At 53.3% G+C, this 26148-nt stretch overlaps 8 protein-coding genes across 8 annotated transcripts; 5 read left to right on the top strand and 3 right to left on the bottom strand.

The window, feature by feature from the left end:
• Window positions 1–442: 442 nt before the first annotated feature.
• Window positions 443–2341, top strand: HER10_EVM0001759 (uncharacterized protein; the record flags this gene model as incomplete). The annotated part of the gene is made up of 5 exons (XM_035471494.1): window positions 443–561; window positions 650–947; window positions 1009–1207; window positions 1275–1475; window positions 1566–2341. 5 exons carry the CDS (start codon window positions 443–445, stop codon window positions 2339–2341), a joined length of 1593 nt encoding a protein of 530 aa, XP_035333746.1.
• A 221-nt stretch (window positions 2342–2562) lies between these two features.
• HER10_EVM0007202 (major facilitator superfamily transporter) lies at window positions 2563–4178 on the bottom strand (the record flags this gene model as incomplete). The annotated part of the gene is made up of 3 exons (XM_035476766.1): window positions 2563–3181; window positions 3246–3955; window positions 4032–4178. 3 exons carry the CDS (start codon window positions 4176–4178, stop codon window positions 2563–2565), a joined length of 1476 nt encoding a protein of 491 aa, XP_035334099.1.
• Window positions 4179–5313: 1135 nt separating this feature from the next.
• On the bottom strand, window positions 5314–8030 carry HER10_EVM0011569 (fungal specific transcription factor; the record flags this gene model as incomplete). Its single annotated transcript, XM_035480997.1, has 5 exons — window positions 7717–8030; window positions 7524–7646; window positions 7428–7468; window positions 5981–7378; window positions 5314–5909 (listed from the first exon to the last, which is right to left on the bottom strand). The coding sequence occupies exons 1-5, from the start codon at window positions 7830–7832 to the stop codon at window positions 5314–5316; spliced, it is 2274 nt and encodes a 757-aa protein (XP_035334422.1). The 5' UTR covers window positions 7833–8030.
• Window positions 8031–8645: 615 nt separating this feature from the next.
• On the top strand, window positions 8646–12871 carry HER10_EVM0009776 (hydantoinase B/oxoprolinase; the record flags this gene model as incomplete). The annotated part of the gene is made up of 1 exon (XM_035479251.1): window positions 8646–12871. Exon 1 carries the CDS (start codon window positions 9023–9025, stop codon window positions 12869–12871), a length of 3849 nt encoding a protein of 1282 aa, XP_035334287.1. The 5' UTR covers window positions 8646–9022.
• A 1248-nt stretch (window positions 12872–14119) lies between these two features.
• Window positions 14120–15332, top strand: HER10_EVM0003749 (dihydrodipicolinate synthetase). The gene has a single exon (XM_035473413.1). It carries the CDS (start codon window positions 14286–14288, stop codon window positions 15240–15242), a length of 957 nt encoding a protein of 318 aa, XP_035333872.1. The 5' UTR covers window positions 14120–14285; the 3' UTR covers window positions 15243–15332.
• Window positions 15333–17197: 1865 nt separating this feature from the next.
• On the top strand, window positions 17198–19048 carry HER10_EVM0001734 (uncharacterized protein). The gene is made up of 5 exons (XM_035482870.1): window positions 17198–17540; window positions 17616–17748; window positions 17818–17885; window positions 17940–18343; window positions 18413–19048. Exons 1-5 carry the CDS (start codon window positions 17436–17438, stop codon window positions 18948–18950), a joined length of 1248 nt encoding a protein of 415 aa, XP_035333744.1. The 5' UTR covers window positions 17198–17435; the 3' UTR covers window positions 18951–19048.
• A 971-nt stretch (window positions 19049–20019) lies between these two features.
• HER10_EVM0010109 (uncharacterized protein) lies at window positions 20020–20526 on the bottom strand (the record flags this gene model as incomplete). The annotated part of the gene is made up of 1 exon (XM_035479579.1): window positions 20020–20526. The coding sequence occupies one exon, from the start codon at window positions 20524–20526 to the stop codon at window positions 20020–20022; it is 507 nt and encodes a 168-aa protein (XP_035334313.1).
• Window positions 20527–23898: 3372 nt separating this feature from the next.
• Window positions 23899–25991, top strand: HER10_EVM0010010 (GMC oxidoreductase; the record flags this gene model as incomplete). The annotated part of the gene is made up of 2 exons (XM_035479480.1): window positions 23899–24437; window positions 24512–25991. The coding sequence occupies 2 exons, from the start codon at window positions 23899–23901 to the stop codon at window positions 25989–25991; spliced, it is 2019 nt and encodes a 672-aa protein (XP_035334308.1).
• Window positions 25992–26148: the final 157 nt, after the last annotated feature.

Here is a 26148-nt window from a genome sequence, read left to right as displayed (position 1 = left end):
TGCTGTTTGGGGTGACAGACATCAAAGGCCAATCAACTGGAGCCTCAATACCGGAGGTAGGCTCGTACAGAGTATTTGGGTCACTTCAGGGGGGGATGCCAGCTTTGCCAACTACCTTATTGGTCAGCCTGATGATGAGATGTTTAACGATAAGCGCCTTGCTTCCCCTTTAGAATCAATCTTATGCGGGCAAGCTGTAGCCTGGCAGCGACACATCTCTTTTCAACCCCTCACAGCAGGTCAGCATGCCGACTCCCGGATGCTGACGCCAAGACACGCCGCCATCCCCCATCTTGGTATTGATGCCAGCGCATACGCTTACCCCCCTTTTCCGCAGCCTTACCATTAGGTGAAACGGCAGTCGAAGAAGAGGCAGAAAGGGTTTCCACTTCGTCTTTCCTCGAAACTTTTAGGAAAGTTTGGATCCCTTCGGAACACAATCATGGCTGATTATGTCGGCACCTTCATGAAAACCCACGCCGGTGAGCGGGACCCGAGCTGGCAAGTCTCAGCTCGGGGCAGATTTTCGGAAAAGAGGCGTCAAGAGCAGGCGTCTCTTAGGTGAGTGGTCCTTTTCCTCGGGTTCGTGATGTATTCCAATGCTGGTGTGATCGTCGGGATTGATACTGACGCGAAATCTTTCTCTCAGAGTCCACGAACGCACAAGATCATTCAAAACATTGATAAGTACTTTCGCGCAGAAAACTAATCGCAAAGATCTCGCGAGATTTGACGTGGAAAAAGATTTTCAATGGGAAGATGTGAGAATCATGGCGTCCGAGGCAGTCGAGCAAGACAATGCCAAAACGAAAATGAGACACAATCCTTTTCGCGCGGCCGGGCGATCTTTCCAGCGAAATGCATCAAACCTGGAAATGCTTGTAGCATTTCTGCCAAACGGTGACTTTACTGGAATACTTTGCGGAGCTCTGACCTTCGTTTTCTGTGTAAGATACAAGTTTCCAATATCGTTAATCTTGTGGCTCATAACTTCCTCTGCGACAATAGGCAGCCAAGCGCCTAGACGAAGTTCGAAACAAGATATTGAATTGTCTAGACAGTCTCCCAGATATCGTAGAAGAGACGGAAGAATATGTGGAAATCTATGACGATGACCCTAGAGTCTGGAAAGCAGCCGAAGACCTGTATCTGGGAATCCTCGACGGTGTAGAGAGTATGCTGCAATGGATTGATAAGTCAGCCATGGGTAAGAACCGCTTTCAAAGCTTCGAGTTACATCTCAAACTTTCTGCGTAAGGATCTGACTTTCAAAGAGAGAGCATTCAAGGTACTCACGAGACCGACAACATTTGGAAAGAATGTGGAAGAGGACACTATTAAGCAAAATATCGAGGGCAATGTAGCCAAATTCCGGAATGTCGTTTTGATGAGTCAACATAAGCACATCAACAAATCACTCAAGGCTCTAAAGGAGCAACTTAACAGCCAGTTGAAGTATGCCGACTGGGTTCGAGGTCAGTCTGTTTATCCACTATACTTTGCTTTAGTACCTGCCTATTCGAGATAGGCAATGAGTATTGCTTATGACGACCTAACAACAACAGACAACCCAAAAGCAGAAAGGCTCGTCGCAAAAGCGTTCATAACACTCGATGAGCTTCGCGCTAGCATCGGATTCGATCCAAAAATCAACCAGAGAGACATGGTCACGTCTATGATTGACGCACAGAAAGTTTGCCCGCCAGAGATGATCAGCCACGCCATGCTGGCTCTCCGCGACAACAAGTTTGCGTCCTGGCTTCAGTCGAACGAGTCCCAGATACTGTTCATCGAAGGAAGAATGAAGCTTAACTCAGAGCAAGAAGCATCATCTCCGCTAACAATGCTCTCATGTGCTCTCGCCCAGCTGGTGGCAAGACAATCCGAGCGCAGTCTTCCGCTGGTGTATCTCTGCGGGCAGCACAATCGCCAAGATGACCCTTACTCTGGCGTCAGCGGTGTTCTGAGGTGTTGGAATTCCCTCATCGCAGAGTCTCTTACGCCACGGGACGTCGATCTCTCGGCTATCAACTTGAGCTTCATAGACGGTGTCAGAGCCCAGCGACTTGACGTGCTCTGCATGCTCTTCCGTCATTTGGTTTTGGCTGCAACAGATAAGGTTGTCTTTGTGATCCTAGACGGGGCTTCATGGCTCGAAGTGAATCGTCATGTTCAGGGATTAGGGGATGTTGTGTTGTTCTTGAGTAATCTTGTGACTGCGCTGAATCAACAGAACTACGGCGTGATTGTCAAAGTGTTGATTACGAATCCGTCGACGAGTAGTCACGCTCGAAAGTGGCTCCCAAAAGATTGTATACTGGAGATGGATGATGTTAGATGATTGCGACATGTAATAGGTAATGGGCCTTCGGTTGTGACGGGAGTGACCGCGGCGTCAAGAATGTATCTGGGAGACAGCTTTGTCATAAGGGGTTCTTCGTGGCAAGTCGGCTCATATAATTTGAGTCAGATTCCTAAATCTCTCAAGTCTATCCAAAAAGTCAATACTAGTACTCAGCGCTCGGAAAGCTGACGAGATAATCAATACAGCGGCATCTCCTCCTACATGTGATACTTGAAATCCAACTCCCAATCACCAGTCTTAACCTTCCTCTTATCCTCCATCTCCCCACTCTCAATCTTCCTCTTCATCTCATTGCAGTGGCGGATGTAGAACCACTTGCCAACAACCAAAAGCTGCGCAACACCCAGCGCACCGACAGAGAACGCATTACCAAGCAAATACGGCGCCTTGCGATAGATCTGACCCGCAACAATACCAGCACAGTTACCGATAGCCTGCTGCATACCAATCGCCGTAGCACGGCGGTACTGCGGCGCAACATTGACGTTGAGCCACGTCAGGTTGAGACCAGGGCCGTTGTAGACGGCAATGGCGCACAGGAAAGTACCGAAGAACTTGACGCCGCTGCTCGTCGGGCAGATGATGAGGATGTAGCCGATGATGCCGGGAATGTTTGCCAGGAAGATGAGAGGTCCACGGACGAGGATGCGGTCCGAGACATAAGCTGTCGCCAGGAAGGCGATGGCGCCGAAGAGAAAGACGGGGATGCTGAGGTATTGGGCTTCGATGCTCGTGCGGCCCATGGAGACGATGATGGAAGGGAGGAAAGTGCTGAAGCCGTAGAGGAGGATGTCTTGACAGAATTGGATGGCACCGCTGTTGCACTAATGTTAGTCTTCTTTCGAGAAAGATAGGGGTCCTTGGTGGGGTTTGAACGTACCTGAGGTAGAGCTTGGGGTCGCGAAGCTCAATCTTGATCTCCTCCCAGCTGAACTCGTCACTTCCCATGTACTGCGCACGCTGTGCAGCCCGAATCTTCATCATGCGCTTCTCCTCGTCGGAGAGGAAGTACGCATTCGAAGGATCATTGGGCAGACCGAACCACAGAATCGGAGCAATTAGGATGCTCACAACACCCTCGATAATGAAAACCCATCGCCAGCCAGCATACCCAGCCACCCCATCCATCTTCAACAGCGCATACGCCAACAACCCACCAAACGCACCCGCAATAGCAGAGCACACAAACAGATACGACACCCTCTTAGCCTGCTCGTCGCGCTTATACACCATGGTGAGATACAGATTCAGCGCGGGGAACAGTCCGGCCTCGCACATGCCGAGAACGAGGCGGACGGCGTAGAGGCCGCCGATGCTGTGGATGAAGCCCGAGAAAACGGTGGAGAGGGACCAGATGATGCAGAGGCCCGTGAGGAGGACGCGCGGGGTGATGCGCTTCATCATGATTGTCCATGGGGGCTCGAAGACGACGTAGGTTGCGTAGAAGATGGAGATCGCGGTCGAGAATTCTTGGGTTGTGGCGCCGATGTCCTCGGGCATGCCGGCGACGCGGACGTTGCCGATGTTTGTGCGGTCGAGGAAGCAGGTTAGGTAGACGACCATGATGATTGGGACGAAGTAGGCGTCGAGCTGGATTGGAGTTTCATTGTGTTAGCTTGCTGTTGACGGTATGCCTTGGGTTTTGAGATGAGGCTTAGTTGCTTACCTTCAAGAGAAGCTTCTTCTCGGCCGCGGGATCGAGTGACTCGATTGCCATTGTGCCATTGTTGGATTCAGAGCGATCAATGTCGCTGCCGAGACCCTTCTCCGCGCCGGCGCCGGAGACGTCGTCGGGGGTGGAAATGGTCGCCATGACTGGATTGGCTTCTGGATGTGAAGTTGTAGCCTAGATGGAATCCCAAGCAGACCGGTAGTTTGGAATCTGCAACAGTCGGGGTTCAATGGCACTGGAGATTCGCTACCAAAGTCTCGGGATTGACAAAGGTGGTGAGGAGTTGATCTCTTTAATCTAGAAACAGTCGATGGGGCAGACCGCCTTTATGATTGTGCCAACCTATGCGTGATGTGCCATTGACGATAAATGGAACGATATGGACAGACGGATAACACAAACACCAAGGGAATGGACAGCGACAATTACTCGGGCGCGCTATCTCTTGCCGAGCCATCCATTTGCAGGCACGGACATATGGATTGACGCGGTATCAAGGGTAGCATCGCGGGGGTTAGAGAGAGACACGCGCGGAGAACCACTCCTCACTGCTCAGAGTCCTTAGCTGCCTACATTTGGTCCCCTTAGTTCGGATAACCTAACGCATCTACCGCGAACTTGTCCACGGCCAACCAAGATGATCGGAGGTCCTCGCCGACCCCTGATACTTGCGGGGGAATTTGGGACTTCCCACATCTTTCCCCACCGACAATGTTGATAGCGCTGATAGCTGCTCGTATCCACCCGGCCCCCGGCGTCGGAGTGGCGCCCCTATCGAACTAGTCTCTAGGACTGATTCAAATAGGGAACCTTTGGAATGGGACACATTGGAACAGAGTTTGGGGCTTGGGGGAACGGTTCGGCAACGATTCTCAATAATGATCTGGGTAATTCATTGTCAGTTGATGGGTTTTCTTGACTCTAACCAGGCCATTGGCGTCGAGTCTACGCTGTCTACAGTTAGCTCGGCCAGCCACCGGGCGTGATGTCAGGATGATGCCTCCGGGCGCCCTGTCCGAAGCTTTCGGGATTTAACCCATTTGAGTTTGAGCCCTTGGTACATATCAGCCCCTCCCCCCTTGGCAGCCCTGCAGATCCCCTTCAGACAGGCCGCCAAATGGGCAGATTCCGTGGTTAAAGCAAGATAAGCCGGTATCCACAAACAAGGACTCGGACCAAGGCCAGATTATCATGATTGAGGTGGAAAGGAAAGCTTTACATTATCATCAAATCATAATAGTAAGATATACATGTAGGTAGATACCATGTTTCTCCTTCACACATCCATTCTATCATCAGCCTGAGTCATGCCAGCCGCGTGAGTCCATTGCGAAAAGTCAAAGCTCGCGTCCATCGCCGGGTCGGCAAAGCCTTCTTCCCAGAGCCCAAAGTCCATCACCGTGCTCACGCTCTCGTCGAAAAAGGGTTCACCGAGGGAGCTGTTATCGACGACGGGGAACGTCACCCGCTGCTGACCCGTCACGCCTTGCATCGCCATTAGGCCTCCTCCTTGAGCGTCGCTAATAGTCATGGGCAGCACACTACTGCTACTAGTCGGCTGCGCACTTGGAAGAAGCCCTGCTCCTGCTCCTGCCGGCACTAGCGATTCCGTCGGCGAGAAGCTTGTCGGGAACGGAGGCAAAGGTTCGGCGTGGGCGTTCACACCGGACATCACAGCCGAGCGAAGATTGGCGAGGAGCTCGTAGCGGGCGCCCATGTAGCTGTTGCCGCGCTCGCCCATGCCCCGCAGGAGATCGAGACCGGCGTTCATCGCCATGATGCTGGACGGGTCTGTCGGGAAAGCGACGCAGACCATAACGAGGACGATGGATGCTGAGAAGACGTGTTCTCCGTCCATGTATCCATATGTTGCTGGGTTGGTCGTTTGCGGTCAGCCAATGAAAGGGAGCGGGTATGGGCACAGATTGTGTAACCATACTTACCAACAAGATCTCTCTGTGCAGCTACGGTCATGATGTTGATGGTGTCCTGCGCCGCACCGATGCACATGTCAATAACCCTGACAGTCGTTTGGGATAGTCCCTCTTTCCAGCCTCGCTCTTTCTCCCCTACGTCGTTGCTGGTGCGAATCTTTTGCAGTCTCTTTTGTACAACATGAAAGAGCAAGGGCCGCGCGGTCATGTTGATGCACTGGTAGTAATGCGCAAAGGTGCTGACGCTCTCGCGGCTAATGCTAAGCCGAGCAGGGTCAAATCGAAGCTCATCTGGTAAGTTGCTGTTCCACTTGGACAGGCTGAGAACGATGCCCTGGACGGATGCCATCAGGCGTTTTCCGGATTTAGGCGCTGTCTTGCTGGTCTTGCGATAGATGGAATTGTGGATTTCACCGAGGATTCGTGAGAGTTCGGTGTAATGTCGAAGCACCACTGCCGGACAATATTCTGCTTCTGTGGATAGTCTTGAAGGCAGATCGACACCGATATCCTCGTCTTGGATGGTGATGGGATTTCCCGATTTGACCGATAGGATACGATCCAGACTATAAACAGACCACCACACCCGGCGACGATGTTCGCGCGTTGCATTGTCCAAGGCGGTCGGGTTGTGATCCTGACCCTGTAAAGCATGTGGTGCCGCACTGAAGCCGATTTCATGATGCAGCCCAAGCGAGATGGCCATGCGGAGAGCCATACCAGTATACAGGAACGCAGCATCACGACGGTTCATGTTCTGCATGAAATAGCCGATGAGAGCCAACGTTTCCACACACAACAACGACCCTTCTTCATGGGTATCGGGCAATAGGTTCAGAGCATGGGTGAAGTAGTCGAACCCTGGCGGACCCCTGAAATCGACCCATTGGTTGACGGAATAGAGTTGACCGAAAGCCAAAATTATGAGGACCTTTGCGTATGATAGACATGCTTCTCTATCAGAAGGATCAGGAGGTCCTCGGTACGCCTCGATGAGCAATTGATCAAAGCTGGCTTTAGGATCCGTAAAGGCGAAGATCGTCCCAATGTAGGTATACTGTGCGGCAAATAGCCGTCGGGCAATGTCTATCGGTGGGAGTCGAACCTGCGTCCTCGCCTTTTCACGTCTTGAAGGTAGGGCACTTGGCTCGTAAAAGTTGGTGTTGGCATCCAGGCTGCCGTCGTCGCCGTAGAAACCTGATAGGTTTCTCACACTTCGTAGAAAATTGTCCGAATTACCAGGGCCCTTGAAGCTTGTCGACGGCTTATGGACGCTCATCTGATTGAACGGCTCGAGCAAGGGATGTTCATCTTCAAATCCATCTTCGTGCTCTTCGGCTGAGATGCGGTGGGCAGGCGCCTTTCCAGGGATCGGGGCTGGTAGTTGAGACTGCCGCAGAAGCGAGTCTAGAACTTGATTAGTATGTAACTGACAAGATCAATGATGGTTACTCACCATCATACGCTTTAGCCTTAGCTTCGAGTTCTCGTAGATAGCTATCACTGTATTAGTTGCATATCTCACAAGGTGAAGACTAATTACTGAACTTACGCCTCTGTAACGGTGATCTTGACACTCGTCTCATACGTACAGTTCAGGCCGCTGTCACGACATCGTGAACAGGTAGGCTTTTCTTTCGAGCAGTATGATCGTCTTTGTCGGCAATTGGCACATCTATCCCGAAACCTCAGCAACACTTCTAGGAAGCCCATACGATGAGGATCAAGAAAATCACGGAACTTACGCCACAGGTCTCGAGTTTCCGACTTCACATGGGGATGATGAAGGCCCTGCTTGAGGCGGAGATGGTGCAATGGGAGCCATATTCTGACATGTACTCTGGTAATGCCGATATGACATATCTCTCACGAAATCACTTGGAAGAGGTGGGGATGGTCGAGCCCCATGCCTATGGCTCGCGAGATGTAATTATCCGTTGATATCGTCCACTTCCCCAAGTTCTCGAGATGGAGCCTGTGACAAATGGAAACTCCTTGGATGGGGGCTGTTTGTCAAGGCTCAACGCGGGGAAAGCAAGGTGGTGAAGTTTCCTGGCCGTGCACCCTGCTTGCGAAGGGAATTTGTCGGTGCAGAATCACCTGAAGCTGGAGAACCAACATGCATCGTGGTCTTGGTATCGGGCTGGAGGATCGGTGTTTATGGAGAATTCCCCACAGCCGTGGTCATTGCTGAAGGGGTGAGAAAGCCGTTGACAAGTTCGCGTTACGAGTGACGACGGTCCTTTTGCCGATGAATGAGCCTTTCCCCTTTCGGAGCAACGGTACGTTCTGTCTACAAGATTGGATGACGTCGGCTCCTAGATAATCCGATGGCTTTCTGGATTGACCAATGAGACCAGGGAAATATGTTGTTATCGTCGGGGACCCACTCCGACGGCTACACGCGGGCGTCTGCCGGCTACGAACTCCACAATTCCGTTTTCCCACTTTCAACACCAACTCGCAATTTGACTCCGATTTCCTTCACGATGTCTTATCAAGTATCGGGCAAAGGCCGCACTTCGATTTGCTGAAAGGCTGATCGGGGACCCACTCCGGCTCATCGACCAGTCAGAAGTCTCATTTCACTCTCCAGCGGTGGTCAACTGCCATGGCGACGTCCGACCAAAGGCCGATATGGCTATGCCATCTGAGAAGCCTGCAATTCGGCCTGGTATCAGCCGCCGGCCAGGTACACCTTACTCTCTGAGTTTTGACCGGATGGCCTCATCGGAAAGCGTATAAGCAAATATGTGAGTTCCAGGTAAGCGGGCACCCGATCGCGGCCTCCTGCCGAGCCCCATTTCCCGATCTGAGTAGCGGCAAATTGTTACATGATCACGACAGAGGCAGGGCGAAGATATTCTCAATATAAACATTTACCCATGCCATCATCATCACATTTCTGTCACCGACATATTGTCTCACGTCAAACATTACCTAGTGCTGTCTTGCTTGAATCACTTCTATACCCCAATCAAACTTCTTTTACCGACTCGTCTTCTTGACGAGCCTTCTCACAAGCAGCAAGCACCACATTCACACATCACCATGACGGTCAAGTCACATCGCATTCGCATCTCCATCGATAGAGGTGGCACTTTCACTGATGTCCACGCCGCGATACCCGGCAGAGGAGACATCATCCTCAAGCTTCTCTCTGTCGACCCCGCCAACTACCAAGATGCCCCAACAGAAGGCATCCGCCGGATTCTGGAGATGGTGACCGGTGAGACGTTACCTAGAGGACAACTGCTCGACCTCTTCCACGTCGAGTCCATTCGCATGGGCACGACAGTGGCCACAAATGCCCTTCTTGAGCGGAAAGGTGAGCGCGTGGCCCTCATCACAACAAAGGGCTTCCGCGACCTGTTGGCGATTGGAAACCAGTCACGGCCAAATATCTTCGACCTCTCAGTCGCAAGGCCGGAGGTCCTCTTTGACAAGGTTGTCGAAGTCGACGAGCGCATCACAATGGAGGACTACACCGAGGATCCCGCCTCTGTGAAGACGAGTCCGACGTCCGATGACCCTGAGCTCGTCACGGCCGTCACTGGCGAGACTGTCCGCGTCCTCAAGAGGCCGGATCTGGAAGAAATCAAGACGCAGCTCGAACAGGTCAGAGAACAGGGCTATCGGTCCATCGCCGTTGTCTTTGTCCACTCTTACGCCTACCCAGACCATGAGCTCCTGGTTGGCAGGGTCGCCTCTGAGATGGGCTTCTCCGTCACCCTGTCTTCCGAAGTTCAGCCTATGATCAACGTCGTGCCCCGTGGCATGTCTGCTGTGGCTGATGCTTACCTCACGCCCGTCATCCGGCAGTACATTGATTCTATCTCGGCTAACTTCAAGGGCGGATTTGGTGCGGCCGCGACGCGCATCGAGTTTATGCAGTCGGATGGTGGCCTTGTCGACTACCGCAAGTTCAGCGGTCTCAAGGCGATTCTTTCTGGACCCGCCGGCGGTGTTGTTGGGTACGCCCAAACTTCGTGGGACGACGAGGAGCGCCAGCCTGTTATTGGCTTCGACATGGGCGGTACCTCGACAGATGTCTCTCGCTACGCCGGCGTCTATGACCATGTTTTCGAGACTACCACTGCCGGCATCGCCATCCAGTCCCCTCAGCTCGACATTCACACCGTCGCTGCCGGAGGTGGCTCCATCCTGACCTGGAAGAATGGCCTCTTCAACGTCGGTCCTGAGTCTGCCTCCGCTCATCCCGGTCCGGCATGCTACCGCAAAGGCGGCCCGTTGACAGTGACGGACGCGAACTTGTTCCTGGGTAGGCTATTGCCGGAATACTTCCCCAAGGTCTTCGGCCCCAAGGAGAACGAGCCGTTGAACCGAGAAGTCACGGCCGCCAAGTTCTTGGAGCTGACGAGCGTGATCAACAAGGACAGAGAGGCATCTGGTCTTTCTCTGCTTTCCCCCGAGGAAGTCGCTCTCGGCTTCCTCAAGGTTGCCGACGAGGGCATGGCGAGCCCGATCCGCGCTTTGACGGAAGCTCGCGGCTACGAGGCTGGCGCACATCACTTGGCTTGCTTCGGTGGCGCTGGCGGTCAACACGCGTGCTCCGTCGCCACGGTGCTGGGAATCTCTCGCGTCATCATCCACAAGTACTCCTCCATCCTCTCAGCGTACGGCATGTCGCTTGCAGACGTTGTCCATGAGATTCAGAAGCCTTCTGCCATCACTTACTCTGACGAAACCAAGGGCAGCATCCAGGAGCAGCTCGAGGAGTTGTCTTCTCAGGCCACTCTGGAGTTGATGAAGCAGGGCTTCACCGAAGATCTCATCACTCACGACACCTACCTCAACATGAGATATGCTGGATCCAGCAGCTCGCTGATGATCCTGAAGGGCGCAGACTGGGATTTCAAGACGGAATTCGAAGATGCTCATCGCCGGGGCTTTGGGTTCCACTTCCCCGAGAAGTCCATCATGGTCGACGACATTCGTGTTCGCGCTACTGGCGCAGCTCGGTCCAAGGTTGAGAAAAGCCCGTTTGCGCAGATGAAATCTGTCGAGGGTTCCACAGTCTCGACCCCTCAACCCAGCGGTACCAACAGCGTCTACTTTGAGGGTCACGGCCACCTCGATACTACTGTCTACCAGCTCCAGACTATCCCCGTCGGCGCCCGTATTTCTGGCCCGGCCTTGATCATCGACAACACCCAGACCATCCTTGTCACGCCGTCCACCACGGCAACAGTCCTCGAGAGCTACGTCGTCATCGATCGCGCACCAGTTGAGAAGGTTGCCAAGACGAACGGCGAGCAGGAAGAGTTCAGCCCCGTCCAGCTCACCGTCTTTGGTCACCGCTTCATGTCCATTGCCGAGCAAATGGGCCGCACCCTTCAGAAGACGGCCGTCTCAACCAACATTAAGGAACGTCTTGATTTCTCCTGCGCCATCTTCAGCCCCGATGGCGGCCTCGTTGCAAACGCACCCCACGTGCCCGTCCACTTGGGATCCATGCAGTTCGCTGTCCGCTACCAGCACGAGCTATGGGCTGGCAAGCTCAAGGACGGCGACGTCCTCGTCTCTAACCACCCATCATGCGGCGGTACCCATTTGCCCGACATCACAGTCATCACTCCCGTCTTTGACGGTCCGGAACTGGCCTTCTATGTCGCTTCGCGAGGTCACCACGCTGACATTGGCGGTATTCTCCCCGGATCCATGCCGCCGACCTCCTACGCTCTGTGGCAAGAAGGTGCTGCCATCGAGTCGACCAAGCTCGTTAGCGAGGGTCGCTTCAACGAGGCTGAAGTCCGCCGTCTGCTTCTTGAGGAGCCCGCTCAGTACGACGGTTGCTCCGGCACTCGCAGACTGCAGGACAACCTCTCCGATCTCAATGCGCAAATCGCCGCCAACGCAAAGGGCATCTCACTCATCAAGGCCCTCATCACAGAAAACGGCCTCGCCACGGTTCACCGGTACATGTACGCCATCCAGCACACGGCCGAGCACGCCGTGCGCGAGCTGATGCAGTCTACTCTCGCCAAGTTCGGCTCCGAGCCCCTCGTCGCTGTTGATTACATGGACGACGGCACGCCCATTTGCCTCAAAATCACCATCTCGCCCGAGGACGGCTCCGCGACATTCGACTTCACCGGCACCGGCCCGCACGTCCTCGGCAACACCAACGCGCCCATCGCCATCACGCACTCGGCCATCATCTACTGCCTGCGCGGCCTCATCTCCTCCCAGATCCCCCTCAACCAGGGCTGTCTGGCCCCCATCGACATCGTGATCCCCAAGGACAGCATCCTCAACCCGGGTGCCGGCCTCGCCGTCGTCGGCGGCAACGTCCTCACGTCCCAACGCATCACCGACGTCGTCCTCAAGGCCTTCCGCGCCTCCGCCGCCAGCCAGGGCTGCTGCAACAACCTCACCTTTGGCACGGGCGGCAAGGACCCCGTGACGGGCGAGCACAAGGACGGCTTCGGGTACTACGAGACCATTGCCGGCGGCGCCGGCGCGGGCCCGACGTGGGTGGGCCAGAGCGGCGTGCACACGCACATGACCAACACGCGCATCACTGACCCCGAGGTCTTTGAGAAGCGGTACCCGTGCATCTTGAGACGCTTCCAGCTGCGCAGCGGGTCGGGTGGTAAGGGCAAGAACAGGGGCGGCGACGGGACGATTCGCGAGATCGAGTTCCGGGTGCCGGTGCAGTGCTCTATTCTGAGCGAGCGCCGGAGCAGGCGGCCGTATGGTATGGAGGGTGGTGGCGATGGCGAGGCGGGGTTGAATTTGGTCATTGTCAAGGATGATATGACTGGCAAGGACCGGACTGTTAACTTGGGGGCCAAGGCGACGACGAAGTTGAGGGCCGGGGAGACTGTTATCATTCAGTCGCCTGGTGGTGGGGCATGGGGAGCTGTTGAGGCTTGATCGGAGTATTAGTGATGGAGTTGATTGGGATTGCATATTTCGGAGTTTGGAGGACTTGATTTTTTTGCCGCAATGACTTTTAGACTAATTGATTCAATCTTCATCAAGTATCAATCGCAACTCGACTCGTGTGATTGACCGTGCAGTCTATTTCTGTGAAGTGACTTTTCAGTAATAACCCGTCACTTCATTTCCTCCATTGCAAGCCACATCATCAATGTCTACACTTTCAACTCACCCAACTCACCTCATTCAATGTGGAATAGACCAAGCACTCCCAATCCAGAAGAGTCCACCTTGCTGACGTACATACCTCTACAAATTTCCAGCTGTTAAATGAGAAGCTTGCCTCAAGCCATTAGCTCAAGTCTTGATCTCTCTCCCAGTCCAGTCAAAGCCGTTCGCCGATAACACTCCTTGTCAGCAGGCATCTGTCCAATCAATGCCAGCAGAAATTCATCATTCTCCTCAACCAGGTCGGTCTCACTCTATCGTCGAACTGCCACTAGTGTACTGCCCTTTTCCTGACCCGCTTCCACGATTCTTCCCCACATCTCAGCCCTCTTGCGGACCCCTACAATTCAACACGGCTCCAGCGACGCCCCGCTGCACAAGCAAGACATCGTGAGATTCCAGTCGTTGTCTGCCCTGGTGGTCTAGCGGTATGATTCTTCCTTAGGGTTACTGAGAAATCAAGACACCATATTGGAAGAGGCCCCAGGTTCGAATCCTGGCCAGGGCCCGTTACACTTTTGATGTTGGTGATCAAGTGGAGGTGATCTTTCCTTTCACGTGTCTATTTCTCCTTTTTGCTTTTCTGGCAGCGGCTGCGTGCAGAAATCCGCCACAACGGGTAACTGGCCGGTTATGTCTCGCATGCACGTCTTTGTCTGCATGAGAAAAGCTGCAAAGATTCCGTTAGCAGCAGACTGCATGTTAGTCTTGGCAAAAAGAATCAATACCCGCGACAAGCGGCGACAAGCGAGAAGATGGGGCGGGAGGACTGAGGAGCGCCCCATTAATAAGGTGAGACGGCATTTTCTGTGGAAAAGGCCATCGGGGCGTCGGCCGGAAATACCCCTGTCCATGCACGGCCGGTCTCGGCCTCGAATGCGGGGGAATCGGGTCAAGATCCGGGGAGCGGATATCCGATAGGAACCCGTAGTTATCTGCCCATTCTGGGGTCGAGGGTAACGGATACCATCCCGATAAATAGTCCTGCTAGCCTCGGTCACGATACCCGGCGCGTTTGACATTGTTGGAACATTAAAGCCTTCGATACTGCAGCTTCAAGGTGTTTTGTCTCATTCATATATCTATTCTATTCAACGCAGCTCTCATTTTCCTTCATCTTCTAGATTTCTACCATTCTACAACAACAAAAGACTAAGAGTTAAAAACAAAGACTGTCAAAATGTCTCCCAGCAAGGTTCCCCCACAAGGCATCTGGGCCCCGGCCGTGACCCTCTTCAACCCGGAGACAGACGAGCTCGACCTCGAAGCCCAAGCAAAGTACTACTCATACCTCTCCAAGACGGGCCTTGCAGGCCTCGTCATCCTCGGCACGAACGCCGAGCAGTTCCTCCTCACCCGCGAAGAGCGTAAAGCCCTCATCGCCACCGCCCGCAAGGCCACCGGCCCAGACTTCCCCATCATGGCCGGCTGCGGCATGCACTCCACAAAGCAGGTCCTCGAGCTCCTCTCCGACGCAAAAGAAGCCGGCGCCGACTCGGCCCTCGTCCTGCCCCCGGCCTACTTTGGCAAGCAAACCACCCCGCAGGTGATCGACCGCTTCTTCAACACCGTCGCCGAGAAGACCCCCTTGCCTATTGTGATTTACAACTTCCCCCTCGTCTGCAACGGCATCGACCTCGACAGCGGCACCATCGCCAAGCTCGCAAAGAAGCACGACTCCATCGTCGGCGTCAAACTCACCTGCGGCGCCGTCGCCAAGATCGTCCGCCTCGCCGCCGAGCTGCCCGCCGAAAAGTTCGCCACCTACGGAGGCCAGTCCGATTTCCTCCTCGGCGGTCTCACGTCCGGCAGCGCGGGCTGCATCGCGGCCTTCGCCAACGTCTTCCCCCGCGTCACGGTGCAGATTTACAAGCTGCACAACGAGGGCAAGATCAAGGAGGCCGTCGAGCTGCACCAGAAGGCCGCGCTTGCGGAGCAGGCGACCAAGGCGGGCATCGCGACCATCAAGTACGCTGCCTCCGTGTACACGGCGCCGCGGGCCGGGTTGAAGGGCCAGGAGAAGCTGTTTGCGCCTCGGAGCCCGTATGTCGAGGCCAGCGAGGACCAGAAGAAGACTGTGCACGCTTTGATGGATGAGCTGAACAAGCTTGAGGAGGAGCTTGCTGGTTCCAGCTGAGTGGATTAGCTCAAGTTAGACAGATGTGAGTTGTTTGGTGAAACGGTCAAAATTTGTGCGCCTTGTCTTGATGACAACGTGTGCACCGCATGCTTGGAGAGATTGCCAGTCTTTTTTGCTAGGATGAGTGTGGTCCCTGGGCGCGTCAGAGGCTGCAAGTCATTTTTAGCTTACGTTCCAGGCCCAGGGCAAAGAAGTTCGGCAATCGGATCTGGCGTGACAGGGATGGCATGGAGGGACCGTGTATTATGAGCATATGATAGAACCATAAATGAAGAAACTAAATGATAAAGAAGGCATGGGAACAGCATCCAGTGATCACCAGCTGTTTCTGATCGTCGCATTGAGTTGTGAATTGCTCGTTCAAGTCCCCTTTGGATGAATCTATGTGTTCTGTAGGTGACGATCCCGAGACAAAGGCCAGGTGAGCAGGGGATTAATTATCCCACCATCCCACCGGGATACACGGACCTGCTTCCGCGAGCTCTAGTCTACAGCATCCCTGATGGAAATATGGTGGCGTGAGAGGGATTAAGTCTAGATGACGCTCTATTGATCCGTGCTTCCCACGTTTATCGTAAACAGGTGGGAAAATTTGCATAGCATGGGGACTAGAGCAGCCAGTTTGATGCTTGGCCTCCTACGCGAGCTCACCTGCGAAACCCCTAGAGACGACGACCCAGGCACACGGGAAGAATAAGGAACAAGTATGTTGTCGATCCTACGCGCAATAGCGGGGCGCTCGGACTGCTTTCTTGAAGAACTATACGCCACATTTCTCGACGGCAGTCGAGCTCAAAGGATTTCTTGGTGTGCCTGGGTACCACGGCAAGAGAGGTAGGGGGAGAAGTGAAAGGGGGAAGAGTGGGCAAGCCACACGAGCGAGGGGGGAAGTTGTTACTGACCAAGGTGAACAATAAGGAAAACGGTTCATGGAGAAAACTTGGATGGATAAAAGAAAGTCAGCGTGAGAGAGCTCTTGCCCAGAAACGATGGGCAGTAGCGATGTTAGACAGTCAATCAGGGCGCGAAGGATGGTTTATCAGGCCATTTGCTTGCGTTCCGTCATCCAGGCCTTTCCTCATTCCAGCCACAATCGGCAAAAAGGCTTGAGGAAAAGGACCCAAGACTGACTGAAAACGGTTACGAGATCGGCGGTTCCAGCAAGAAAAAGGCTCCTCCTGTCTCTCAAAGCCCTTCCAGAATAACTCTCAACGTCTTTTTTCTGCTCAGAAAAAAGAATGAAAGAAGAAGAAACAAAAGAATTCTTGCTAACTTTTGGGCCTCGCATCCAAACCTTCGATAGGGGTTCTGTTTTGCCCAAACCAAGACATGATAGTTTCCCAATCGGGCACGATACACAACCGCGGCGTTCTTGACCTAGACTTATCCCAACGCGGCTGGGTCGGTTAATCCATGCCGCCACTCACATCCCCGCATGCGTCGAACCTCAGTCTCTTCGCCCACTGCCGCTCCAGCTACGCGCAACGGACTCAAGCCTCGCAGCAAGCCACCTTTGCAAGAGGGCAGGCAGACTGGTGGGCAGGAGGCGCTAGAGACATGAGAGGCGGACGCTAACACGAACCGGAGCTTTGGGACCATGGCGAGCACGGTGGTTTCCGCTTTTCTTTCCCGCGTGAATGCGCCCGTCAGAAGGCATTAGGGCTGTCAATCATTCGTGAGGTGGGGGGACGGAGGCGGAAAGACCAAGTTCGAGAGCGTCCTGGTTCGTTTAGGTTGAGGAACTGGAAGGAAGGCCTTCCCGGACGGGTGCCGTGCTAAAATTCATAGGAGATCATTTGCCGGCCGCGAGGTTCGACGTTGCCGTGTGACAAGCCACACGTCCCATGGGTCCAGCAAAGAGGCGGCGGCGCGCCATGTGCTTCATTTGCTCTGCTGGTTGATTGTTCTCCGAAAGCCACACCGGATGCTTCCAGTGCTTTTGTTCCCATAAGGTCTCAGCAGTGCCCCCTTTGGAGGTTGTTCCACATGGGTTTCTCTTGTTCCTGGTCGATTCTTCTTGTCTGCAAGCCCCCCCCAGTCGCCCCCACAGACTCATCCCTTCGACAGACGACGACGGCGATAACGACGACGACCTCGTGGCTATCTCGAGCCGGGGACCTCATGCACAGGTGGTTTTAGCCAATCGGTTGTTACGAACATCCCTTCATTGGGACTCGTATACCCTCCATCATGACGTCTTTTATGGAATTGGTCGGCAAGGTGAATAACCTGAACGACCCGAGACCTGCCTTGAATCAAAAGCCGGTTATGCTTGGCATCGTGATATCGTTCCTAGTAGGTTCCTCTCCTTGGCATAGGGACACGTACACCGTTCTGTCCCAGAACATCATCCTAATATGTGCTGTGCAGATTCTAGCACTGCTATGCGCTGGCATGCGATTATGGACCCGCATCTTTATTGTTCGAGCCGTAGGATGGGATGACTTCTTTCTGGTGCTCGTTATGATCTCAATCTCAGTTGGAAGTATTGGCACTTGCATTTGTATGTCACAATGTCCTGCATCTACCCCTGCCTACTTAGTCCGCAGCACGTGCTAACGAGTAAATTAAGGCATGGACTATGGGCTCGGAGATCATATATTATACATACAGTATGATAGGTTCATCAAGTTCATGAAGGCAACTAACAATCCCCCTCGTAACAAATACAATAGGCTAACCGCCTAGTACTAGATCTTCTACGTCTGCAACGGCACATTACCGATATCAACGTCTTTAATCAAGGTTGCAATCCTGCTCCAGTACCTAAGAATATTTGAGCGCGGTTCAAAATCACGACTCCTCACCTACATCATGATCTACCTCGTCGCAATGTGGGGAGCCGCCTTCATGTTTCTTGCCTGGGTACCATGCATTCCCGTCGCAGCTTACTGGGACTGGTCAATACCCACCACCAGACGCTGGGGGTTCGGAACGCAGGTTGCGGAGGAATTGATACGGACATATGAGGCACACGCCACGAGCAACATGATTCTTGACTTTATCATTTTTGCTATCCCTTTACCGCTATACTTCAATACCGAGGCCAACAAGAGGTCCCGTAAGACCGTTCTCGGTCTCTTTTTGCTGGGCAGTCTGTAAGTTCTAACCCACAATAACTTCCGGACACCATCTCTTTCCTAGTTTACTGACCAACGGCATGATAGAGTCCTGATGCTCTCTGCCTGGCGGCTTGTTTCCCTAGTCCGCTCCCGCGCCGGAACCTACCCAACCTTCGATCCAACTTGGGCCGCCCCAGGTCCCATGGCCCTGTCCATTCTCGAGATCGACATGGCCGCCATCTGCGCCTCCCTCCCCGTCTTCTGGCCCGTCCTGCAAAATAGCATGGGCATGATCTTTGTCACACACGAGGTCAAAGTCACCACGGAAACAGTCGAGACGACACGCAGCCGCGATGACGACGAGTGCCTCGAGCTATCGAACGGCGGCGCGGGAAGCAACGGTTCCTTCTCATACTCGCAGCAAAGCCCCGCGCTGGATACGGAGGGACTGATTGAGCAGTACAAGCAGCAGACGGACATTTTCGGGAGCTATCTCAAGGGAAAGACGACGACGGACGTGGAGACTGTGCCGACGCCGCTCCGTGATATGCCGCCGGCCAAGGAGCCTGAGCTCTTTGGGAGTTATTTGAAGGGCAAGACTACGACGGATGTGAATGCGGATCCGACGACGAAAATGGTGTGATGCACAAAGCCTGAGTTGCCGCTGACGGCCTGGTCGGTTTAGGTGCTTGTTTTAACGACGTGACGACGATATCCGGGAGTGTTGATGCAGGAAATGAGGGTGTTCGGGTTTCATCTTTTCTGCGTTTTTGTATTACTATAGATACCTCTACTTACATGTCCTTGCTGAGAACACCAGAAGAAGTAAATTCTAATCAATTTCTGGTGTCTTACCATCAAATCGTATCATTCATGTGAGATATCTCACAAAAGACGGCTTGGCTATCAAAAATGAACAGCCTATCATGTTCGATGTATTAGTAACTTCAATAGATTCCATCAATTCGTCTAGGAGCTGGCACGTGAAATGTTCCGAATTCGTGTTCCAGTCTAAGAGGTTAGTGAACTGGTTGCCGCCTCCATCTTACGGGGAAGCGAGTCTCTCATCGCCGGAAGCAGTAAGTCCTAACGATCTTCCCGGAACTGATCGACTCCGTGACAATGAATCTCAGGGCAGGTGAAAATACATATACCCGGGATCTGTCCAGTTTTGTTTTATTTCCGGAAAACAGACATGTAATAGGGTAAAGCCACGAACTTCGTCATTCAGGAGATACCGGCACAAAGTATCCATATCAAACAAAGGTCCTCAACGGCCCCGGCTGACTGAATGCTCAGTCCGACTTTGCCAGAGTAGAGATCTCTAATTTGGGCTTGCTTACATCGAAACATTCTCCACCGCATCCAGACCATCGAGAACTTGGGTACTCCCAAAGTCTCCATGATCCAATATGCTTAAGTCTACCTTGCAAATCTCTGGTTCGGGTAAGAAACGTGAAGATATTTTGGTTGCATGTGTGCGTTGATCTGCTCGTTCCCACATTCACACGTCGAGGTTTGGCAAAGTGGTTCGGCTCCAATAAGAATTCTTCGGTGGCCGAAGTAAGATCAACAAGATAAGCAATTACTGACATTTTTGTCACTCTGCAACCGTATTGTGATGCCGCAGCTTGACCTTCCCTACTCTCTAAAACCCTCCCTTCTCTATATTCAACTACGATGGAGGTTCATCGGAAAACAAGTGTAGTCAATTATTTCTCAGAAGAAGATTTCTTAGACGACAAATCCACACCAAACATCCCCCCACCAAGCCGGACCCCATACTTCGTGGGACCAAAGCTGAACCGCGAGCCGTCAGTAGAAGAGACAGCGGCAGTGGCGGCATCATCATCCTGCCCATTAAGCACAACCTTGAGGCCGCGCTTCTCAAAAAAGCCGCCGTTCCATCCCTCGACGATTTCCATAAGGCGCTTCTTCTCGTGCTCGCCTGCATTTGACAATTGCCTCTTGTCGTTAACGTCAACGTTTCTGTCGAGCGCCGCGGTGATAATGGAGGCAAAGGCGGCCCAATCCTGGACGGATATGTCGCGGGTCTTCCATACGTCGGCTGGGTCCGGGAAGGGGAGAGAGAGGGAGGTGGCGCCGGGCCCGACGATGATGTGGTGGATTTGGATGGAGTCTGGGCGTGGAAAGGGCGGTTGGCGGTCGACGGACGAGACGACGTCGTTGTAGGACGGGGGAGGAAGATCAGAGCTCATGGTTCTCACGAGATTTATGTAATGCCTTTTATAATCGATTTGAGATGGGGAAGTCCTTCATACGGAGTGATTATGAGTGGTGTTCCAGCGTCTTGAGGATGTTTATAAAGCTGACGAGGTTCATGGCATCTTAAACCAAGGGGTCGATTAGCCAATGCGACACATCCGATGCCGAGGTAGAATAGCCGGTTCGAAAACGCATAAAACTAACGGGCGAAAACAACCCAGAATTCTGCTCTACAAAAGAGACCCTGCTGCGGCACAGCCCTACCCCTCCTATGGTGGGTTGATTCGGTTAAGGACACCACATAGATATCAGAATACCCATGGACGTACGGATAGACATCGTCCCAACGTGGGATTGTTGGATCAAGGCTGCATATTCATGCATGGTTCAACAACAATACAAGTCTTCACAATACGAACCAGACCTCGCGCTAAAACGGCAGGACGGACGTGAGATTCTTACTCTTGAGGGCTGAACTCATCCACTTGAACCGATGAGACGCCCGCATCTTCTTCGGCCAGCCAGGCGGACTGTGCGACCCGGGCTTGCAATGGCCGTATGCACCACCAATCAGCTCGTTTCTTTTATTCGCAATACAGCGGCGCAGACGGAAAGATAAGCAAGGGTTCGCTCTTCTGCCAGCAACATAAGTTCCTCACTTTGCTGTAATTATTGCAGAACCAACACGCGTTTCCCAGAACCAACACGGCGAAATCTAGACCCCCTCCCCCGCGAAGCAACCTTTTGTACCTCTCTAGAATAGGAAGCTGGGGAATTCAGGGTCCTTGGACTAGCACGTTGGCTAAGGGGGAACGATGCAAGTAAGGCCTTTTGATTCGTTCTTTTCTTACCAACAAATAGAACAGAATGTGGAGTTTCCAATTCACTGGCCAAGTCCAGTTCGTACACATGCATCTCAAGTCAGATCAAGCCTTTTGCTTCCCGCCAGTCCGACTTTGGTAGCTGGCTGTCCTGCGCCATGCGCCCAGACCCTGGCAAGAAATCTCGTGGTCTAAACTCGTTTGATCCTTCAACCACGCCATTCCATGCAGAGGACTAGGATATTGTAGCCGAGACCACCCCCATCGTCTATAGCAGAATGTTCCAACGGTTCCATCGCCTTATCACCAGGCAGCGAGACCTGTCGGTGCCGTTGAATACCAGCAGTGTGGTATCTTCCAGTTCATGGTTACCGTTCATAACAAGGGCACCTTCTCATCGTTCTTCCATGAGCACAATAAAGAAGCTCAGAAGTCTGTTGATCTTGCAGATCTATAGTTCTAAGTTTTGGTAAATGGTAGCTTGCTTTGATCCACGTATCTCTTATGTCTACCTTACCGCGAATACCTGCGCTGAAAACATAACATTACCCATGCTATAACTAGAGAATTCGATATTGTGCTGAAAAAACGCGTAACTCAGGCTTGCTGCTTCATCCCAAGTTGAGACTTCGAATCCTTTTAGACTCAATCCATTGATTATGATGGAAATCAAAATGATAGCGAGAATGTTAATCAGCACTGAGCTGAGTGGGCATGTCGGTCTCGCCTAAATCGATAAACAGAAAGCGTTCTTGTCCCTGATTGTTCCATGGATCCAATTCTTGTGTGACAGTCAAGGGTATCTGGAGAAGAGTCTCGTCGGGCTTCGTACTCAAAATTGCACTCTGCTCCATGCCGCTCGAATTTCGCGGTCCCCTGGTGCCAAAAGCATTTTCCAACTTGCACAAGAGACTCACGCCTTTTTGAAGTCCTCCGATGACCAAATAGTACAGCCCTGACACTGTGAACATGGTGTCGATTGGCTGCATTTTGCTGTTTATCCGGTTTGGCAAACGTCTTCTTCGTGGGATGTCTCAGGAGAAATCCATGGTTTGACGAAGGAAGTCAAGTTGCGGGGACTGTACCAATAACCTCTTACCTAGCTGAATATTTCGCTTCATAGTAGCACTTACTAAGCGCCCGTCTCCATCTCGCTCACTTGATTCTTGTCTGGACAATAAGACTGTGAAGGTCCCCCCTTGCGAAGACTTTCATGACCTCATCCTACGTCCCATCCACAGACTTTTGACATCGGGTATGTGGATTCGCGTGTAGAAAAGGAATGCCAGCTCCAGCCAGTAGATCTCGTCTCATTCTTTAGAGAAGGTTACTCAGCCCCATATTGGGATATCTCCCATGACGTAGCACGGCATACAATGTCAATATTCTGCAACCAAAAACACGTTAACTAACATCTAGAAAGACAGGCTGTATGTAACCTGTCAGAAAGAAGACATTGCAGAACAATACATCATGCTCCTAACTATCAGGTCTAGATGCCTTCCAAAAAACACAACAACAAAAGAGTTCACCCCCCCGGTGGCGAGCTGGGGGCTACATCTCTGGCGCACATGCTGGGACTCGAACACGGGACCTCTGAGCCTTCACCGATTAGGCTGTTCGTGGACTTCAACCACTCCACCAACCAGCCAGTTTTGACCTGACCCCCGAGGGGGCGCCTGCTGGCTGGTGACGGGATTGGACTTGAGGGGGGTTATATACCCTTCTCGTATGTTCATATGGAAGGTACGGCAGATGAGGACTCGGGAGGGAACCTGGAAGATGCGGTCGCCACTATCAAGGTCGTACCTTCCGCGTGATGAAGTCGAATGAGTATTAGTCATCTAGCAGACTTCATGTCGTGAAGATGGCTGGGTAATCGCATATAATGGGACATGAAAGCATAGGTAGGTAAGGTGGGTAGACGGCAGCATAGGAGACAGATCATGGCATTGGCCCTCTGAGGTGGCCATCCCGATCGGATTGCCTTTTAAATCAGTTAACTCGAGGCTGAGTAAGATAGCAGTTCAATATGATAAAACATTACTACTACCATCGGCAGAAGAAAGCAAGACGTTGAGGGTAATGTGTCTTTCATGGAAGCCGTTCGAGAAGAAAAAAGAACCCGTCATCACCATCTGCAGGGAGAGAAACATCGCGCCTCGTAAATCCCAATCGGGGCTGAACCCCGCCTCGACCATAAGCTGCATCGACACCTTGTCGTTGCAACGGTTACACCCGCCAAGGCACCGGTAAGCTTATCGGGATGTAGATCGGGCCTTGGGAGCTTTTTTGCCATGCGGGGGAAACGTCTAAGCGAGACAGGGGAGTCATGAATCTGCAAAGGCAATTATTGACATTTCCGATGGTTTGGAGCCGGGAAAGGAGCGAGTGATGGCGGTCAAGACAAGCTCCGAGCACGAACAGAAAACGGCTATTAAAGCCATCCCGCCAGTCCTTGACCCAAAGCTGTCGAAGCAAGAGACTCGTGCGCTCAATCGACCGCAGCCTCATCCCAAGTATTGCATACTTCCCACCGCAAACATGATGATCCTTTCTACAATCACAGCGTTCACAACCTTTCTCCTTCTCCTCCGCCCCCTCAAGACCACAGCCCAACCAGCCCCAAACGAACCATCAACCTACACCTACATCGTAATCGGCTCCGGCCCCGGCGGCGGCCCCCTAGCCTGCAACCTCGCCCGCGCAGGCCACCCGACCCTCCTCCTCGAAGCAGGCGACGACGAGCGCGACGACATCCGCACCGTCATCGCCAACGGCGGGTACTTCATCACCCCGAGCAACAGCTGGTCCTTTTTCGTGCGGCATCACGCGGACGACGAGGTCGAGCTGCGGAATAACCACCTCACGTGGCGGCTGCCCTCGCAGGATGGAACTGGTATCGGACCGTACTGGGTCGGGAACGCGGCGAGGGCGCCCGAGGGGGCGGAGTTGTTGGGGGTGTGGTACCCGCGCGGTGCGACGGTGGGAGGATCGAGCGTGACGAATGCGATGGCGACGTGGTTGCCTAATGATTCGGATTGGGATTTCGTGCAGAATGTCACGGGGGATGCTTCGTGGAAGTGAGTTTATTTCCGGAATCGTGAAGGCATCTTAAGAAATTTGGACAGGAAAAGCTGACCTGAGCTTGGAAAAGCCACGAGAACATTCGGCAAATATTTGAGAGGATCGAGAAGAACAACTATCTCCCCGAGGGCACGCCGGGTCACGGATTCGACGGCTACTTTAACACGAACCTAGGCAATGGGTCGCAGTATCTCAATAACCCTGGTCTCATGGACATTCTCAAGTCGCACTTGCGGTCTATTGGGAAAGAACCGGAGAAGCTCATCGAGATGGTGGGCGGCGACGGGAACTTCCTCAGCGAAGATAGAGACACGACGGAGGGCATGTGGGGGCTGTCGTTCCATGCCACGAATAAATGGGAGCGGTACAGCTCTCGCACGTACATCTATGAGACCCTGGCAGCCAAGAACGCAGATGGCTCTCCCAAGTGGCCGCTGACCTTGTCGACGAATTCTCTAGCCACGAAAGTCCTGTTTGAAAAGACAGAGGGTGGAAAGCCTAGGGCCGTGGGCGTCGAGTATTTGGCGGGCAATTCCACGTACGGTGCCGACGTGCGACGAAATGCGTCAACGACAGGCGAGACAAGACGATTAATGGCATCTCGGGAGGTCATCGTTGCAGGCGGTGCTTTCAACTCGCCCCAGCTACTACAGCTCAGCGGCATCGGGAACAAAACGGACCTTGGAGCACTCAACATCGAGGTCGTGGCAGACTTGCCGGGCGTGGGGCGAAACCTCCAAGACAACCAAGAATTCCCGGTTGTGGGCCACGCTCAACTTAATCTCACGGCTACTCCAAATCCCAACGATCCAATCTGCGCGAAAGGAAGCCCCGGAGACCCATGTGAAGAGCTGTGGCGACAGGGCAAGGGCCCGTACATGCGGCCTGGATACAACTCGAACGCGTTGCTTCTCAAGTCCAACTTTTCGCTAACGGGAGAGCGAGATGTCTTCGTCTTCAGCTGGCCAAGGGCGTTCCGCGGGTTCTGGCCCGAGGTGCAGCAGCCGGAGCTCCTCGATCCGCCGAATACCGTCGGCTTCTCAACAGTCAAGATGCACCCGCAGAACACAGCCGGATACATCAAGATCCGGTCCGCAGACCCGACGGAACCGCCGCAGATCAACTTTGAGCTGTACAAGGAAGGCGCCGAGACGGACCTTGAAGCGTTAGCGGAGGTAGTGGCGTGGGGCCGACGGAGCATGCGGGACGTCCAAGGTCCGTGGGGTCCAGTGGATCCGGCCGAACCTCCGTGTTCGCAAGTTGAGAGCGACGGCCGCTGCGGCGATGCGGACCCGGAGTCGGATAAGGATTGGATCCGAGAGCAGACTTTTGGACATCATCCTACAGGAACGTGCAAGATGGGCGCGGCTGATGATGGCATGGCGGTAGTGGATTCCGAGTTTCGGGTGTTTGGCGTGGACGGGCTCAGGGTTGTCGACGCGAGCGTGTTCCCGCGGGCTCCCGGAGCATTTCCTGCCGTGGCGACCTTTATCATTAGCCAGAAGGCGTCAGATGTGATGCTGGGAGGTCTAGGGACGTCTGAGCCATAAGGGATGAGGGTGGTAGGCCAAAGTAGTTAGATGAGACGACGTTACGCGGGGTATCGAGTATGAGAAAGTTCAGAGTTCTTCCATGCATGTTGATGAGCGAAGATGTGAAATGCCAGCCACGAGCCACGTCGCCCTGTCGTCGCGTCGCAACACAACT

The sequence above is a fragment of the Colletotrichum scovillei genome, assembly GCF_011075155.1.
Source record: "Colletotrichum scovillei strain TJNH1 chromosome Unknown Contig00005, whole genome shotgun sequence".
Lineage (NCBI taxonomy): Eukaryota > Fungi > Ascomycota > Sordariomycetes > Glomerellales > Glomerellaceae > Colletotrichum > Colletotrichum scovillei.
The sequence above is the reverse complement of the archived record's forward strand: the minus strand, read 5'-3'. Positions and strand labels throughout refer to the sequence as shown.

Excerpts from the sequence above, each read along its gene's own strand:
- HER10_EVM0003749 (XM_035473413.1), top strand. The coding sequence starts at position 14,286 with ATGTCTCCCAGCAAGGTTCCCCCACAAGGCATCTGGGCCCCGGCCGTG.
- HER10_EVM0001734 (XM_035482870.1), top strand. The coding sequence starts at position 17,436 with ATGACGTCTTTTATGGAATTGGTCGGCAAGGTGAATAACCTGAACGAC. Across the intron at positions 17,749-17,817 it reads AAGTATTGGCACTTGCATTT|GCATGGACTATGGGCTCGGA; the intron begins GTATGTCACAAT and ends GAGTAAATTAAG. Across the intron at positions 17,886-17,939 it reads GGTTCATCAAGTTCATGAAG|ATCTTCTACGTCTGCAACGG; the intron begins GCAACTAACAAT and ends GCCTAGTACTAG.